Source organism: Schistocerca gregaria, chromosome 1 (assembly GCF_023897955.1).
Source record: "Schistocerca gregaria isolate iqSchGreg1 chromosome 1, iqSchGreg1.2, whole genome shotgun sequence".
In the NCBI taxonomy this organism is placed as follows: Eukaryota; Metazoa; Arthropoda; class Insecta; order Orthoptera; family Acrididae; genus Schistocerca; species Schistocerca gregaria.
Window position 1 is genome coordinate 722507284 of NC_064920.1, and position 18981 is coordinate 722526264.

The 18981-nt window shown below is 40.6% G+C and overlaps 1 protein-coding gene across 3 annotated transcripts in view; it reads left to right on the plus strand.

Moving 5' to 3' along the window:
- LOC126266771 (cation-independent mannose-6-phosphate receptor) overlaps positions 1-18981 on the plus strand; it is a 599618-nt gene that overhangs the window by 219970 nt on the left and 360667 nt on the right. For all 3 annotated transcript variants that reach the window (XR_007548921.1, XM_049971299.1, XM_049971307.1), the window contains exon 14: positions 59-174. Coding sequence is in view for 2 of the 3 variants with exons in the window: in XM_049971299.1 (XP_049827256.1) it covers positions 59-174 (116 nt within the window). In the remaining variant the exon portion in view is untranslated. The remainder of the gene's footprint in view (positions 1-58; positions 175-18981) is intronic.

The window sequence follows — 18981 nt, forward strand, 5'->3', positions numbered from 1 at the left end:
TTTTTTTTTTAAATTGTTTGCTTCATGCATTTGTTTTATATGTATTTCTTGTTTTCAGGTTTGATTTGACATCACTAATGAGCAAAGATTACAATGTTACATCAGACTCTGGAGATGTATTACAGTTTAGTGTTTGCAGAATCTTAGAAAAATCTCCTTGCGAAAATGGAACAGGTAAATTAAAACTCATTATTTATGTTACACTGTACTGCTAAATAACAGTGAATGGATATTGCTTAACTTCTATAGCACCCATTTTAAAAGTTAAATATGCAATACTTTTTATGTAAGCTTAAGACTGATGATAACTGTTCTCAGCATTTACAATTACAGTACTTCATAATTCTTCAAGAACTATTTGACATATTGTAGCATAACATGAATAGACGAGAATTCTGGCTGTCACTTGCAGTTTATGTCATTGTCATTGCCATGTGTGTGTGGTAAATATCTTGACTGTCTGTCATTAGATTCTACTTACGAATTTTTATTCTCTTTTATATTGAAGTGTCTTTAGTAGGTTTATTAATGTATAGTAGGTTTATTAATGTTTACATCTAAGTCTGAGAAAGGTTTATTAATGTTTGCAGCTGTAGTTCCAACCTCACAATCAAGTTGTGTTTTTTATATCTATACGATTTATCCTTAGATTAACAATTGCCTCTTGTTTTCCATTGCCCAGAGACGCACTTTCAGATACTTGTAACGCAAGCGATATTTTTATTTCACTTAGATTCAGGGGAAACACTATGCTGTATCGGTTTTTGAACGCAAAAAAACAGGAGTGAGGTTGACGGATGGATTTTAGATCAGTTAACTAGAGTTTAACCTGCATTTAGTTTATGTTTCTATCAGTCTTTGCCCTGTCTCAATGGATCCTAAGTAGACCATACTCTTCTCTTCCAGCATTAATAATTTGTTATGCCTACAAAATTTTCAGTGCTATTATAGAATGTGACACAAAAGTGAAAACTACAAAAACTTAAATCTCAGAAATATAATTTCTTAAAGGATCGCATACAAAATTTCTCGGCATTTTCTGAACGATAATTGTTTAATGCAAGCGTTTCTGTAAATGAAATGATTTCCAAGCACAGACAAAAGATTGCTCAAATGAAGTAGTTTAGCAGCAGAATTGACTTGTTGACAGAAACATGGAAAAATATGAGGAGCATTGAATAAATAATGCAACACACTTTTTTTCTCAGCCAGTTTTGGTTGAAAAAATGCAAAATTTACTGTGAGACATGGTGAAATATTCCCACTTTGGCCTCTTTAGTTTCATGAAGGTCTGCTGTTAATGGCCCTTTACGTAGCCTTCAAAATGGCATCTGTGAAGGAGGTGCATTCCAAGCAGAGAGCTGTCGTTGAGTTTCATTTGGTGGAAAACCAGAACATTGCAGATATTCATAGGCATTTGCAGAATGTCTACAGAGACATGGTAGTGAACAGAAGCACCGTGAGTCAATGGGTGAAGCATCTGTCATGCTCACAGTGAGGTCATACAAGCCTGTCCGATTTCCCATGTGCTACCCTCAGGAAATTGTAGAAACAACTTCAGCAAGTTCGGCGCCACAAAAATGCAGTTGACCTTCTCCTCTTCCATGGCCATGCAAGGTGTCACCACAGGTCTGTGCTCCTAACAGCAGCTCACAGAACGAAATAGGATTGTTCTTTCTCATCCACCCTACAGCTCGGATCTGCAACCTTCCTACTTCCATCCGTTTGGCCCAATGAAGGCATGCAGTCTGCAGGAAGCAGTATGTGGATGATGGGGAGGTTACTTATGTAGCAGGACGTTGGCTCTCGAGTCGACCATTAGAGTGATAGCATGCTGGCGTGCAGGTCCTTCGAGTGAGATGGCGTAAGGCCTTTGCTTTGAATGGAGATCATGTTGAGAAATAAGATTTTGCACCAAAAGAGTGGGGAATAATATTAGAATCCTGAATAAATCCAAGTTGTTGTTGAGGAAAAAAAAGAAAAAAAAAATATTGCCCTTATTGAATGCCCTTCATATTTAATCAAAGATGTTTTCAAGGGTGAAATATTTGTAGACTCTGCATGAGGACCCTAAAACAGGTTAAGGTGAGGCAGAGATAATGAGAAACTAACAACTTGAAAGCTATAAAGATCTAATTCAGAATTTATGGAGCAACTAGTAAATAGGCATAGCAAAATTATCAGCTTTTCATTTAAAGAAAGGCACATGCTACATCCTGAAATGACAATACTTAATTAAATGTTATTTCACTACAGACTTAAAATGTTTTGTGTGGATTCTCCAGTTTTGAAACAGACAGGTAATAGTGGATAGTGGTCAGGTGTGACTCGTGGTTACCATACTGAGGAATGTTGCCACAATTATCAATCAGAACAGTTGTGCCAGGGCTCTCTATTTTTTTTTTAAAGTTTAGAGTGTGTGTCTACTGTGCTTCTCATAATCAACTACTAAATAACACCAAAAGCTAACTCCAGTACAAGAGCGATAGGTAGCATATTTAAATGTCTGTGACACATTTCCCAACTCTTCATCACAACAAAAGGATCTGTAGTGCATCGTGTAATCTTTGCTGCATAGTTAATGCCGCCCCCCCCCCCCCCCCTTTCCTCCCAAACATGAGACAGTTAACACTTTCTATGTTCGCAGTGTTGAGATTGGTGACGAGACAGTGATGTTATGTGATGTCATAGGTCATGTGCTATGATTGACTGATAGAAACAAACCAAGCAGCCCCTATGCTGATTTAAGTGTCTTTGAAGCTAACATGTCGTATTTGCTGATTTATATATATTTATGCTTGTTTATTATGAAAATATGCACCTTAAGTGATTCACCGCCTTGAAGATCTCTCCAAAATGTGTTGTTTTTAGTGTGGTTTGTTGTGGTAAAGTGTTGGGAAACGTGACATGGGTGGCTAAACGTGCTACCGTACATTGCTCCATTGAAATTACAAATATATCTTTGCCTGGATTTGCACTTGTGTTGAAATCTGAAATGGGCACACCAAATTCTGCCACTTTCACCTTGAGCTCATATTCCAAATGTTAGCCTAATAAATTGGACTGTGAATTCATATTGCGCTTTTTTAAGACTCATTGCATATTACATGTACTTGTAAGACAATAAGATGTGCAAGAACACAGCCACAATATATTCGCAGGTAGAAACTTGCTTAATATAAACTTTATGCTGAGCAAACAGTGTCAGCAAGCAAGAAGATTGTTAAGAACTAAAGCTATCAGAATACATTTCCCACACTTATTTCCTTTAATCATTCGTGAAACTCTCATTAGGTGGTACCACATATGTGCACTCTGGTGAGGCATTTACGAACTTAGCAAACCCTTTTTATCATGAATAGGATTGGCAAAGCTAGAAACAATTCAGTAATATCAAAACATTAATATTAAACATCAGTTAATGAATCACAAGGCATGATAAAGAAACATTAATATTAAACATCAGTTAATGAATCACAAGGCATGATAAAGATATACAGAGACATTTCGTGATTACATGTCATTGTAAGCAGTGGAACATGGAAAACCATGTGGAGATTGGTAAGACAGCCACAGTCTGAATCGACAGAGCCTTTGGGAGGCCTACAAGAACTGTACTCTCTAGACACCGTGCCCCCAAACAACTGTTACATGGATTAACTGATTTTTCAAGGTGCAGCCTTAAGACTTGTTTTACTACCTGTTAGAAAAACATTACTCGATATTGCCACAAGCTCTGGTACTTATAGTGTGATGTAGTGGTTGGCCATGGTGGCTGGCGAGCTGTGAATCAGTGATTCAAACCTGACTCTCTGCAATTATTTGTTATTTAGTGTCTATCATTTTTGGAAGATTCTTGAAATATCTTATGTCTGTAACATTTGTGTATTCCGGTACATTCTATGTTTGTATGAATACTAGCATTCTGGAACATTCCGTGTTTTTATAAACACCTGCACACACTTTGCAGTAGTTCAGTTCTGGTTTGGTTGTAGATTGGGATCAGTAATTAATGTATCTTCAGTTCTAAGAGTTGGGCGTCATTGATGACCCTGCATTCGGATTTAAAATTAATTGTGGTTTCGATGTGACATTGTTTGGTGTAGACATTGGTACTAATGTCTATACCAATGTGGCTCCAATCAGACAACATAAAAGCTGTTGCCAACACAGACAGGAACTAGAACTCGAGCAGTAAGTTTTCCCCAAGGTCCTTATATTCAGGAGAACAGTGAATTCCAAAAAGGTCCTTATATTCAGGAGAACAGTGAATTCCAAATCAGCAGTAAATCAGCTGCACACGAGGCATACATCAGCGTTTTCCAGAGACCCTTGTCAGGACCTGACAAAACGGGTGAAAGGATTCGACCAAGTCAGCAAATACAGCAGATGGTATGACATGATGTGTTTGACAGGTGTATACTGCAACTTGAATGGCACAACCCAACAGTGGTTCAAGAATAATGAAGAGAAGAGAAAATCAATAGCTGGAACAAATTCCAGGCCAAACTGAAGAAAATGTTTGGTGATAATCAGCAGCTAGTTCGTTTAGCTTGAAAACAGGACCCAGTGTCATTGGAAAATGAGACAATCATACATACAGAATGTTTTGGCCCCACGCGACATGATGAATGCAAATATGACAGATACTGACAAAATTTCAGAATTGATGAGTGTCACAGAAAATGCTACTAAATATAATGTGCTCCCACTATTATTTACTGATCTTTTTACAAGATGCTGATTTTACATCTGGCTTTTTGTGGGGAGCCAAAATGTTTCTTAATTTATGGCCAATTTTGAATTTTATATCCTGCAGTATATGCTAATGACAAACTCAGTCACTTGAAAATGGCATAAAAGGTCAAAACCTGGGTCGTAATTAAATAAACAACAGTACTGCCAAATTATGCTGTGTTCATTTAAAAGCCATTCTGCATCAATTTTCCAAACCTTTCAAATCTCAAGTGGGGGTAAAGACAGACAATGTGGCCCATAGTGAAACATCATATCAACACTGGGGATCATTCACCAACTAGCCAGAGCTAATATAGTGTCATCAGTAGAGTGACAGGTAATTGAGGAAGAAGTGGATGAGGTGCTGCAAGATGTCATCATTGAACCATCAGAGTTCTTGGTTCTATCCAGTTGAAGGAGGAGGATGACACATAGGGTTACTGCATTGGCTACTGATGACTGAACAAAATCAAAATCATGAAGAATTAAGTCTATCCATTGTTATAGAAATACAGTCAGGCAACTTGCAAATTGAGGTTGACAAGGCTGACCAGGAAAAGACGGAAAAGACTGGGTTCATAACGTATGATGGACATGCTTCAATACTTTAAATGGATGATGTGTTCAGATTGTAGGTCACTGCCTGAATTAAAAAACTTTTCACTGCCCAAGAAATAATAATCGTAGGGCATCATGAATGGTGATGGAATCCATGCCAGTCCAGAGAAGATAAGAGCAGTCCAGATTTTCTGACTCCTTGACATATTTTTTATGTGAGGAGGAATGTGTTCGTAATACTGGTGATTCATAAAGGACTTTGGCACCAAGGCATGTCCCATCCAAGAACTACAGCAGGAGAGATGCCAAATTGTGCTGGAATGAGGGGCAAGAAAGATTTTTCCTTCTCTTTAAGGAGGTGTTAATATAATCTCCAGTTCTAGGATTCCATATTGAGACTGCCATGACAGAACTTCATACTTATGTTTTAGGTAGGAACAGCTTTAATAAAAATTTAGGAACTTGCCTAGGAGGTGATAGCATGTGTTTCCAGAGTGCTCTTCAGGGTAAGGTGAACTACTCTACAACTGAGAAAGAGTGCCTTGCAGTTGTTTGGGCCATCAACAAGTACTGGCCATATTTACTTGGTGAACCATTTGCTGTTTTGATGGACAACCATTATCTACATTGGCTGACTAGCCTGAAGGATATGTTGGGCCATCTGGTCAAAATGGATCCTGAGGCTTCAGGAGTTCAGCATTACAGTGATATACAAATGTGAATAGAAACTCAAAAATGCCGACCGCCATTCAGTGAAACCTTTGGCTGAAAACAGTCGTACAGCATGGATGAAATATGACATCGCTGCCTTAAATGACATAGCTGCTGAGCAGAGGGAAGATCCAGCACTGCTGAGAACTGTAGAAGTCTTGCAGGAAGAGAGGCTGATCAAACAAGATTTCAAACTGATAAACAGATCATTTTATAAAACGAACTACAATCCAATGGGGTAGAAGTGGTAGCTCATTATCTCAGCTCATCTATGACCGGCTATCCTGCCATATTTCCGGCACTTTACAACCTGTGGTCACCTGGGATTCGTGAAGAGTGTAGGCATAATCAGACGCAAGTATCAGTGACTAGGTCCTATCAATCAGTTAGATAGTTATGAATGCCAACTATTGAAGCATATGCCACTGTTCTCTCTGCGACATCTGGTACCAATTCCACCTGTAGCAGTGCCATTCCACTCAGTTGGAATCAATCTCTTGGGGAGGTTCACGAATTCAGTCAATGGGAATTGATGGGTAATAGCCTGCACTGACTACCTCACTCACTATATTGTCATCAAAGCAGTGCCAACTGCTAAAGCTCTAGAAATTGCGAAGTTCCTTATAGAAGACATTGTCTTGAAGTAAGTTTATTGATCTCTGACCATGGAAATGTTTTCCAGTTGAGACTAGTGTCAGGAGTGCTTTCATATTGTGGCATCACCCTCAGGAAGACAACTGATTACCATCCACAGTTGAATGACATCATAGAACACTTTAATAAGGTGTTGGCATATGGTCTTGAGGTATGTTGATGTCAAACAGAGAGGTTGCAGTATGATACTACCAGTCATGACATTTACATATAACACAGTGAAGCAAGACACTACAGACTTCACAGTATTCCTTGTGCCCCGTATTGGTAGGCCAAAACGATAATGGACTCACTGCTCCTGTTTCAACTGGATGATACTCAGGATGACTACATGGAACACGTCAGCACTAGGACCGAAGAAACAAGGCATCTGTCTCGAATACGGACTCTGGGTGCTCCAGAGGTAGACCAAGAGTGCTATAAAGTCAAGCACTCGCCAGTGGAATAAAACTCAGGAAACTTGGTGTTGATTTTTAGGATAACCTGAAAGTCACATATGAAGTTGAGGATCATGACCATTCATCAAGAAGAGCAAAGCACGGACACATCATACATATCCTCCATATGAAGCCCTTCTACAGTCTACAGGTGCACCTAGGCAATGGATGATCCAAGGAAACTGAAGACCCACGTTACAACTGTGAAGCTTCTCATAGTGAAGCATATGTAACAATATAACCAGAACACGAGGATCTATCATAACAGCATACAAAGGACCTTTGACAAATATAAATGCAGAGTGCTGCAGTTAGCTCCAATGAGAACATCTGAAACATTGTGTCACACAATAAGAGAAGGAAAGTTGATACTCACCATGCTGCGGAGATGCTGAGTCACGATAGGCACAACAACAAAATTCACACAATTATAGCTTTTGGCCATTAAGGCCTTTGTCAGCAATAGACACACAAACATATACGTTCACTCACGCAAACGCAATTTGCACGCGCGTCTCCAGTCTTGGATAACTGAAACCACACTGCGAGCAGCAGCACCAGTGTGGGATGGGAGTGGCGACTGGGTGGAGGTAAGGAGGCTGGGGCAGGGAGGGGGAGGAATAGTATGGTGGGGGTGGCGGACGGTGCAGTGCTGCAGTTTAGATTGGGGGGGGGGGGAGACAGGACAGAAGGGGGGAAGGGGAGGAAGTATCGGAAAGGAGAGAAATAAAAAGAAATTGAAAGAATGGGTGTGGCAGTGAAATGACGGCTGTATAGTGCTGGGATGGGAACAGGGAGAGGACTGGATGGCTGAGGACAGTGACTAGCGAAGGTTGAGACCAGGAGGGTTATGGGAACATAGGATGCATTGCAGGGAAAGTTCCCACCTGTGCAGTTCAGAAAAACTGGTGTTGGTGGCGTTGTGCATGTTGCTCAAGTTCCTGCAGGGCAAAAGTTTCAATGTGTGTTACGGGTTCCAGGAATTTGGGATTACGTGGCAGGAGAATTTTGTGGATGGAGAGAAGGCACTGCAAGGAGGATTGAGCATGGTTGATATGGTTTTGCAGGACTGTTGGTGAGGGCTAAGCATTGACAGAATCTGAACAGGTGGAGGTCATTGTGGAAGGAGGGGTGGCAACCAGAGATGGGTAATTTAATAGTAAGGTCATTTAGAGGGGATTTCATAAACCAAGTAACAACGCAGGAACAGTATGTGGGACTGGGATCTGGTAGGGATAAGGAATGTGAAAAATAATGTAAAAAAGAAGAATTATGCCCGAAAAATGATGCAAAGTACACATTGAAACTATTGCCCTGCAGGAACTTGAGCAACATGCACAATGCCACCTCATAAAGCTCTCCATCATGCTCAATTCCTATTCGTGCACCAGAGTGTCACTGTCCACCACCTCTACAACCACCTCCAAACCTCTCCCACCTCCCCTCATAGCTGACAAACCCTGTCTCACAGACATACTACACTTACCCCACCCTCCAAAACTCACTCCCACCACCACACAGAATCCAGAACCTAATCAGACCCGCACCACAGTCATGAACCTTTCCTCCAGAAGCCTTAGTCCCACAGAAATATCAGTTTTCTCCAAAGGCCTCACCTTTTGCCCCACTCCCAAATTCAATCATGCAGGACTTGTTAAAGACCTTCTCTCCTTGTCCTGGTCCCTACAATGAAAACACTTTTTCACCACCAACCCAACCAGCCTGACTCAACCAAAGACCACTATTGAACCTTGATTAACTCAGTTGACTCCTCTATCTAACGGTGATCCACACCCCCCCCCCCCTCCCCCACTGTTAACTTTACAGAGTTTCTTAGCCTCGAACCTTGCCTCACCATCATTCCCAAAATCCCTCAACATGCAAACTAACCTTACATCTGCAAAAAGAACTGCAGTGCCCCATCTAAAAACTGATCCCGACCTTATGATCCTACCTGCAGACAAAGGCTCCACCACTGTTGTTTTGAACCGCAAAGATTACCTGGCAGAAGGATACCATCAGCTGTCAGATACTTCCACCTACAAATCTTGCCACAGTGACCTCATTCCAGTAATCCAGCACAATCTCCAGTCAATACTCAAATCCTTAGGCCCATCCCAGAACCTCTCCCCAGAGTCCATCTCTCTACTTAACCCCTACCACTCCTCATACCCCCATCTTCTACATGCTTCCTAAAGTCCATAAACCCAGCCACCCAGGATGACCCATTGTCACCCGTTACTGTGCCCCAACTGAGAAAATCTCTGCTCTTGTAGACCATCACCTTCAACCTATTGCCCAGTACGTGTCCTCCTACATAAAAGATACCAACCATTTCCTCCAACAACTCTCCTCAGTTCCTGTCCCTTTACCACATGGTGCCCTGCTCGTTAATGTTGATGCAACCTCCATGTACACTAACATTCCTAATGCCCATGGCCTTACTGCTATTGAACACTATCTTTCCAGACACCCTATGGATTCCAAACCAACAATCTCCTTCCTAGTTGCAATGACCAACTATATCCACCCACAATTACTTCTCCTTTGAAGGCATTACCTAGAAACAAATCTGGGGTACAGCTATGGGCACCCGCATGGCACTATCCTATGCCAACCTATTCATGGGCCATCTAGAGGAATCCTTCCTAAAAACCCAGAATCCTAAACCCCTCACCTGGTTGCGATTCATTGATGATATCTTTGCTATCTGGGTTGAAGGTGAGGACACCCTATCCGCAATCCTCCAGAACCTCAACAACTGCTCCCCCAACCCAACCCAACAAGCCACCTTCCTAGATGTTGACCTCAATCTCAGAGATGGCTACATGAGTACCTCCATCCATATCAAACCTACTAACCACCAGCAATACCTCCACTTCGACAGCTGTCACCCATTCCATACCAAGAAGCCCTTCTGTACAGCCTAGCCACCAGTGGTCATCGCATCAGCAGTGATGAGCAGTCCCTCTCAAAATATACTGAAGGTCTCACTGAAGCCTTCACTGACCTTAATTATCCTCCCAACCTTGTACAAAAACAAATTTCCCATGCCCTACCTTTCCAATCTCGCACCACCTCCCAAAGTCCCACAGTCCGGCCACACAGGAGCATTCCCCTCGTAAATCAGTACCATCCAGGACTGGAGCAACTGAATTACATTCTCCACCAGGCTTTTCGATCACCTCTCCTTCTACCCTGAAATGAGAAATGTCCTGCTCACTATCCTTCCCACCCATCCTACAGTGGTATTCTGCCGTCCACCAAACCTTCACAATATACTCGTCCATCCTTACTCAACCCCTGTTTCCAATCCCGTATCTCATGGCTCATACTCCTGTTATAGACCTAGATGGAAGACCTGTCCCATACATCCTCCTACCACCACCTACTCCAGACCGGTCACTAACATCACCTATCCCATCAGAGGCAGTGCTACCTGTGATACTAGTCATGTGATTTACAAGCTAAGCTGCAACCACTGTGCTGCATTCCATGTAGGCATGACAACCAACAAGCTGTCTGTCCGCATGAATGGCCACCGACAAACTGTGGCCAAAAAACAAGTAGACCACCCTGTTGCTGAACATGCTGCCAAAGTTGATATCCCTCATCTCAATGAGTGCTTCACAGCCTGTGCCATGTGGATTCTTCCCACCAACACCAGCTTTTTTGAATTGCCCAGGTGGGAACTTTCCCTGCAATACAACCTATGTTCCTGTAACCCTCCTGGTCTCAACCTTTGTTAATCATTGCCCTCAGCCATCCAGCCCCTTCCTGTTCCCATTCCCGCACTACACAGCCGGCATTTCACCGCCACACCCAGTCTTTTAATTTCTTTCCTTTCAGCTACTTCCTCCTCTCCCCACCTTCTGTCCTGCCCCCCCCCCCCCCCCCCCCCCCGTCTAAACTGCAGCACTTCACTGTCTGCCACGCCCACCATACTATCCCTCCCCCTCCCTGCCCCAGCCTCCTCGTTACCCCCACCCAGTCGCCACTCCCATCATGCACTGCTGCTGCTGCTCACAGTGTGGTTTCGGTCATATGAGACTGTAGACGTGTGTGTGCTAGTTGCGTTTGAGTGAGTGTTCATTCGTGTTTGTGTGTCTATTGCTGACAAAGGCCCTAATGGCAGAACGGTATAATTGTGTGAATCTCTCTCTCTCTCTCTCTCTCTCTCTCTCTCTCTCTCTCTCTCTCTCCCTCCCTCCCTCCCTCCCTCTCCTTCCCGTATCGTGACTCAGCATCTCCATGAAATGGTGAGTAGAAACTTTCCTTGTCTAATATTGTTACATTCCATCCTGGATTTTCTGTGGTTGAAACATTGCGTAGCTGTTTTTCCGGGAAAGGAACACATTCCACGAATTCTAGTGCATACCATGTGGCACAGTGTTTAGCATTGCTGGCTGGCATGCTGTGGGTCACAAGTTCAAACACCCACCATTATTTGTTATTTAGTATTTGTTATTTCTTGAAGGTTCTTGAAATACTATATCTATATATCAGCTTTTCAGAATATTCACCGTTTGTTTAAACAACTGCAAGAGCTCATTTAGGTCCACATGGGAAATACTTGAAATGCATGCTGATAATTTAAATTTTGAAACCCATTATTGAGAAGTATGTTTCAATATATGTTTTGGGGCAGCTCTGCCGCAGGGCGTTTAACTATGAGCTGTGCCTGGCAGTGGTATGGGCTGGATTTAAATGCTGTCCAAAATTATGAGGAGGATGAACTCACCATTTGGAGAAAGCTTTCTAAGGCAGAAGCATACACTACTATCTAAAGACAGGCGTTGGAATGGAATTTAGTGAAAGTCTTAGTTATGAATGAGAAGGAGTTGATGAAGTATTTCTTATTCTTCAGTTTAATGGTCAGCACTATAGCAATAGAGAAAATAATAAATAGTAGATAGGCTGTCACTGGTTGTGGTTTGGATCATAAGAAATGGATAGCAAGCTAAGCTCTTACAGTTTTTACCATTGAAGGAAAACTAACGAGATTTCAGATCAGCTGTTTTTCATAGCAGCTCTAGAAATCACTATTATTTTACACACTACTGGCCATTAAAATTGCTACACCACGAAGATGATTTGCTACAGATGCGAAATTTATCCGACAGGAAGAAGATGCTGTGATATGCAAATGATTAGCTTTTCAGAGCATTCAGACAAGGTTCACACCAGTGGCTACACCTACAATATGCTGACATCAGGAAAGTTTCCAACCAATTTCTAATACACAAACAGCAGTTGACCGACGTTGCCTGATGAAACATTGTTATGATGCCTCGTGCGAGGAGGAGAAATGCATACCATCACGTTTCCGACTTTGATAAAGGTTGGATTGTAACCTATCGCAATTGCGGTTTATTGTACCACGACATTGCTGCTCGCCTTGGTCGAGATCCAGTGACTGTTAGCAGAATATGGAATCGGTGGGATCAGGAGGGTAATATGGAACACTGTGCTGGGTCACAACGGCCTCATATCACTAGCAGTCGAGATGACAGGCATCTTATGTGCATGGCTGTAACGGATCGTGCAGCCACATCTCGATCCCTGACATTTGCAAGACAACAACCATTTGCACAAACAGTTCGACGATGTTTGCAGCAGCAGGGACTATCAGCTCGGAGACCATGGCTGCGGTTACCCTTGATGCTGCATCACAGACAAGAGCGCTTGCGATGGTGCACTCAATGATCAACCTGGGTGCACGAATGGCAAAAGTCATTCTTTTTTCCGGATGAATCCAGGTTCTGTTTACCGCATCATGATGGTCGCATCTGTGTTTGGCGACATCGCGGTGAGCGAACATTGGAAGCGTGTATTCGTCATCGCCATACTGGCGTATCATCTGTAATGGTATGGGGTGCCATTGGTTACACGTCTCGGTCACCTCTTGTTCGCATTGACGGCACTTTGAACAGTGGATGTTACATTTCAGATGTGTTACGACCCGTGGCTCTCCCCTTCATTCGATCCCTGTGAAACCCTACATTTCAGCAGGATAATGCACAACCACATGTTGCAGGTCCTGTATGGGCCATTCTGGATACAGAAAATGTTCAAATGCTGTCATGGCCAGCACATTCTCCAGATCTCTCACCAATTGAAAACATCTGGTCTATGGTGCCCGAGCAACTGGCTCATCACAATATGCCAGTCACTACTCTTGATGAACTGTGGTATCGTGTTGAAGCTGCATGGGCAGCTGTACATGTACACGCCATCCAAGTTCTGTTTGACTCAATGCCCAGGCGTATCTATCGAGGCCATTATTACGGCCAGAGGTGGTTGTTCTGGGTACTGATTTCTCAGGATCTATGCACCCAAATTGCGTGGAAATGTAATCACATGTCAGTTCTAGTATAATATATTTGTCCAGTGATTACCTGTTTACCGTCCGCATTTCTTCTTGGTTTAAAAATTTTAAGGGCCAGTAATGTAGTAAAGAAACTGCCCTCTGCATTATGGGCATAAATTCTGTGACTTATCTTAGAAGAAAGATTAAGGAAAGGCAAACCTACAGTTCTAGCATTTGTAGACTTAGAGAAAGCTATTGACAATGTTGACTGGAGTACACTCTTTCAAATTCTAAAGGTGGCAGGGGTAAAATACAGGGAGTGAAAGACTATTTAGAATTTGTACAGAAACTAGATGGCAGTTATAAGAGTCGAGGGAAATGAAAGGGAAGCAGTGGGAGGGAAGGGAGTGAGACAGGGTTATAGGCTATCCCCGATGTTATTCAATCTGTATATTGAGCAAGCAGTAAAGGAAACAAAAGAAAAATTTGGCGTAGGTATTAAAATCGAAGGAGAAGAAATAAAAACTTTGAGGTTAGCCGATGACATTGTAATTGGGGGGTGGGGGGATAAAAATGTTATTGCTTAAGATGCCTACCAATAAACGGCTGTAAGTGTCTTCCGTTGGGGGGAATCACTACAGGAACCAAGTTTACCAACAATCAGAATTGCCCTTACTGTGTGTTGTGGTCTTAAGTCCAGAGACTGGCTTGATGCAGCCCTCCATGCTACTCTATCCTGCGCAAGCTTCTGCATCTCCAAGTACATAACTATTGCAACCTACATCCTTCTGACTCTGCTTACTGTAGTCATCTCTTGGTCTCCCTCTACGATTTTTACCCTACACACTGCCCCCCAATACTAAATTGGTGATCCTTTGATGCCTCAGATCATGTCCTACCAACCAATCCCTTCTTCTAGTCAAGCTGTGGCACAACTTATTCTTCTCCCCAATTCTATTCAGTACCTCTCCATTAGTTGCATGATCTACCGATCTAATCTTCAGCATTCTTCTGTAGCACCACATTTCTAAAGCTTCTATTCTCTTCGTGTTGAAACTGGTTATCGTCCATGTTTCACTTCCATATATGCCTACACTCCATACAAATACTTTCAGAAAAGAGTTCCTGACAATTAAATCTATTCTCGATGTTAACAAATTTCTCTTCTTCAGAAACGCTTTCCTTGCCATTGCCAGTCTATGTTTTATATCCTCTCTACTTTGACCCTCATCAGTAATTTTGCTCCCCAAATATCACAAGTCATATACTACTTAAGTGTCTCATATCCTAATCTAATTTCCTCTGCATTATCTGATTTAATTCAGCTACATTCCATTATCCTCGTTTTGCTTTTGTTGATATTGATCTTATATCCTCCTTTCAAGACACTGTCCATTCCATTCAACTGCTTCTCCAGGTCCTTTGCTGTCTCTGACAGAATTACGATGTCATCGGCAAACCTCAAATTTTTATTTCTTCCCCTGGATTTTAATTCCGATCCCAAATTTTTGTTTTCTTTCCTTTACTGCTTGCGCAGTATACAGATTGAATAACATCGGGGAGAGGCTACAACCCTGTCTCACTCCCTTCCCAACCACTGCTTCCCTTTCATGTCCCTCGACTCTTATAACTGCCATCTGGTTTCTATACAAACTGTAAATAGCCTTTCGCTCCCTATATTTGATCACTGCCACCTTCAGAATTTGAAGAGAGCATTCCAGTCAACATTGTCAAAAGCCTTCTCTAAGTCTACAAATGCTAGAAACGTAGGCTAGCCTTTCCTTAATCTGTTTTCTAAGATAAATCGTAGGATCAGTATTGCCTCACGTGTTCCACCATTTCCACGGAATCCAAACTGATCCTCCCTTAGGTTGGTTTCTACCAGTTTTGTATTTTGTCAGGACTGGCGCTCCCAAGACTTATCAGTAGCTCTATTGGAATGTTGTCTACTCCTGGGGCCTAGTTTTGACTTTTGTCTTTTAGTGCTTTGTCAAATTTTTCACTCAGTATCATATTTCCCAGTTCATGTCATCTATGTCCTCTTCCATTTACATATTGCCCTCTAGTATGTTGCCCATGTATAGACTCTGTACATGCTCCTTCCACCTTTCTGCTTTCCCTTTTTTGTAGGAACTGGTTCTCCATCTGAGCTCTTGGTATTCATACAGGTCGTTCTCTTTTTTCCAAAGGTATCTTTAATTTTCCTGTAGGCAGTACGTGTCGTGCCCCTTGTGATATATGCCTCTACATCCTTACATTTGTCCTGTAGCCCTGTTTAACCATTTTGCACTTTTTGTTGATCTCATTTTTGAGACATTTGTACTCCTTGTTGCCTACTTCATTACACCAATAGATTGTGGTCAGAGTCCACATCTGCCCCCGGAAATGTCTTACAATTTAATACCTGGTTCCTAAATCTTTGTCTTAGATTTACCAAGTGGTCCAAGAAAAACATAAGTGGTTGCTTGACCACCTCAGAAAAACTCGTATTTGCTGGGTGAATTCCCCAATGTTTAGTAGTTGCAAAAAAATTTTTTTTTTTAAATTATTGTTTATTATTTTGAAGTGGCCTTATTTCTTCCAGGCCACATGCGCTTTTTTCGTATTTCCAAGCATCTACATTTTTTTTTTTTTTTTTTTTTTTTTTTTTTATTTACAATTATTCAGCAGTGGATTGGCTTTAAGTCTCTCAAATAAAATGCATTTAGTTCAGCACACTCTGAGCTACAAATTAACATCATTATCACGTAGCTGAATGGATTCTTTAATATATTTTTGATAGTTCAAAGTTATCAGCCACAAATTAAAAAAAAAAAAACCTCAGTTTTTGGACAGTAGTTTTCTAAAGAAAGATTAATTTCTCAGCTTTAATATTTTTCCTACTATTACACTGTATGTTATATTTACTTTTTATAGAGTATCAGTGGTAAACAGCTTACACTTAAAAGATACACTATTTTAAAAACTGTATTTTTTTTAAAAAATTTCCATTTTGTGGCCTGCCTGCAATATCTGTGTTTGGGAGGGGGGGGGGGGGGGGGGACACGACCAGATAAAAATCTGAAAATTTCACAGTTAATAGACCTTTATGATATCAATCTTCAGTATTAATTTCAGCTTTCAGATTCAATTGGAAGTTATGGGAAAAAATTACAAACATGAGTCCAAAATACGTTTTTTAACATTTGCGATATTTAGGCTTATGAAACAAAATATATCAATTACAGTATATAATTTAATCATATCTGTGATTACTTACTTTTTTATTGAAAATAAGCCTACTGATTACATTATATTGTTCTCTTGTTATTTGTTTTTAGTGCATCAGTCATTGAACATTTGAGAAATTTGTTCACTTAGTTTGGGTGTTAGATTATAAGTTCGCCCAGTCACAGTTGTAAATTCCATGGGAGACAGCTTCCTTAGTACATTTTTAAGTGGCATCCAAACTTGATCCTTCTCAATCTTTTAAATGATGTTCTTGGTCCTGGTGGGGGGGGGGGGTTTGACAGTCAGTATTATCAACTTCACCAATCCACCAATGTTCATCATAAGCACAAGCCACTATTTTGAAGAACCAGTTGTACATGTTTTCCACACTGATGAAGTTCACTATCAGGTGAAGTTGATGTGATCTTACACTTCAGTAAGTTGTGTGAATGGGGTACAAAACAATGAAAAGATCGAGTGTCTTTAATCTTGTGACAAGTGTTGTACCTTTCCTTCAAGACACTGTCATAAACTTCTTGTATTTTCTCACATTGTACAAAAACATAGGTGATTCCTTTGATATGTTTTTTACAGTATTCAAACATTTCTTGAGGTGTTATGATTGTCATCGGTGCGCTGCAGACTTGCTTTTGTGACAGCTCGCTTTGCTGTACCCCCGACACCATCTCAAGCATTCTTCCCACGGCTTGAAGCGAAAAAGTGCCATTCTACATCAAACCTAAAATCTTCTTCCTTTTTTTTTTTTATATAGATTGATGGCTGCCCCATCCGAAAAGTAAATCAGTTTTTTTATGGAAGGGTGGTGCTGTTTAATGTAGTTTGTTAATTTTAGTTGAAAAATGTGCACTGGTGTAGTGTTGTGTTCCAGGTTGTCGCTTATGACATAAAAGCTGTGGCTCATTAATTGATCTACATCTTTATAATAGAATACAAATGGGTGAACTGTGGCGTGTTTGCTTTGCCCTTGTACTCCATCTTCGAACAACAAAGAAATGATGTCAGGATTTTCTTTTTTAAATTCAGTGAATAGTTCATTTGAATTACACATTATTAACCTTTTTATCCTTTGAATCTTAGAACAATTTTCTTTCACAGAAACACAGTCTTTGTTGCCAGACATCAAATGTCTGTTATTGTCATCATCATAATACTTAATAACTTTATTGATTGTATTTTCATCTACCAAATTAGATGCACTTCTCTTTTGTAATGCTGGTAAAATCCCCAGTTTTCTTTTTGTTTTTTACTAATTGCCTTGTTACCTTAACAAGACATTCTGACGCATTAAATTCATCACTAACTTCTGCTTGACTACAAGAATTTGGCAGTGAACTGATAATTTTAATTTTGTCATCTTTGTTTGAAGAACTGCATTTAGTTTTCAGTTTTTCTATCAAATCATCATATTCGGTTGGTTTAGTTGTTTTAGTACAAATTGTATTTTGAAATCAAACTTACAAATTCTTTTTGACTGTAGCTGCCACTTTCTCAATTTTTGTATTCTATGCACTTGGTCTTTTATCTTGACTTAGTTTTCTAATTTTACTAGCAGGCGATATACCCAGGATTTCACAAGCTGTATCTACTTTTTTAATGGTTGCTGATAAGTCACAAAATCTGTATCTGAGGTTTCACTATTCTTTCTCTTGTGATTTACAAATATCTTAGAATAACATGTTGGACACATTGATTTTCCTGGTATGGGATTGACAAAAGGGCTTTTGTTTTTAGAGTAATGATCAAATGTTGTTTCTCGCAGTCCTTTTGTTATAGGTTTCTTATGTTTCTCAAAAGGGTCTATGCAAGACTGACCAAAAAGGTGATGAATTGTTTTAAGTATTTCATTTCATAGTACTTGCATGTAAACCAACACTTTTTCTTCTTCACTGTGATCTTCAATTAAAGTAATGTCTTTAGGATGCACACTATACACACTTTCATGACATGCTTCATTAATAAGAAGACCAACAGAACACTAAGACCTCATTTTCAGCTGCACACTTCAAGAACTTCTCGTAAATAAGTGTGAATAGACAATCGTTGGTGTAAGGGGGAAGAAAACAATCAGAACTGTAAAGGCTTGCAGGCGCAATTGTTAGCTTGCTGAAACAATTACCACAGCATTGCTTTGACAGATAATCATTAGCTAGTGTAATGTGGTGTGTTACATTATGTAATTGGTATACTTTGTTTGAGTAGCCTACCAGATATCGCAAGTGTTAAAAAATGTATTTTTGACTCGTGTTTGTTATTTTTTCCCCATAACTTCCAATTGAATCTCAAAGTTGAAATTTATACTGAAGTGAAATTTTCAGGTTTTTATCTGGTCCTCCAACAAAGATA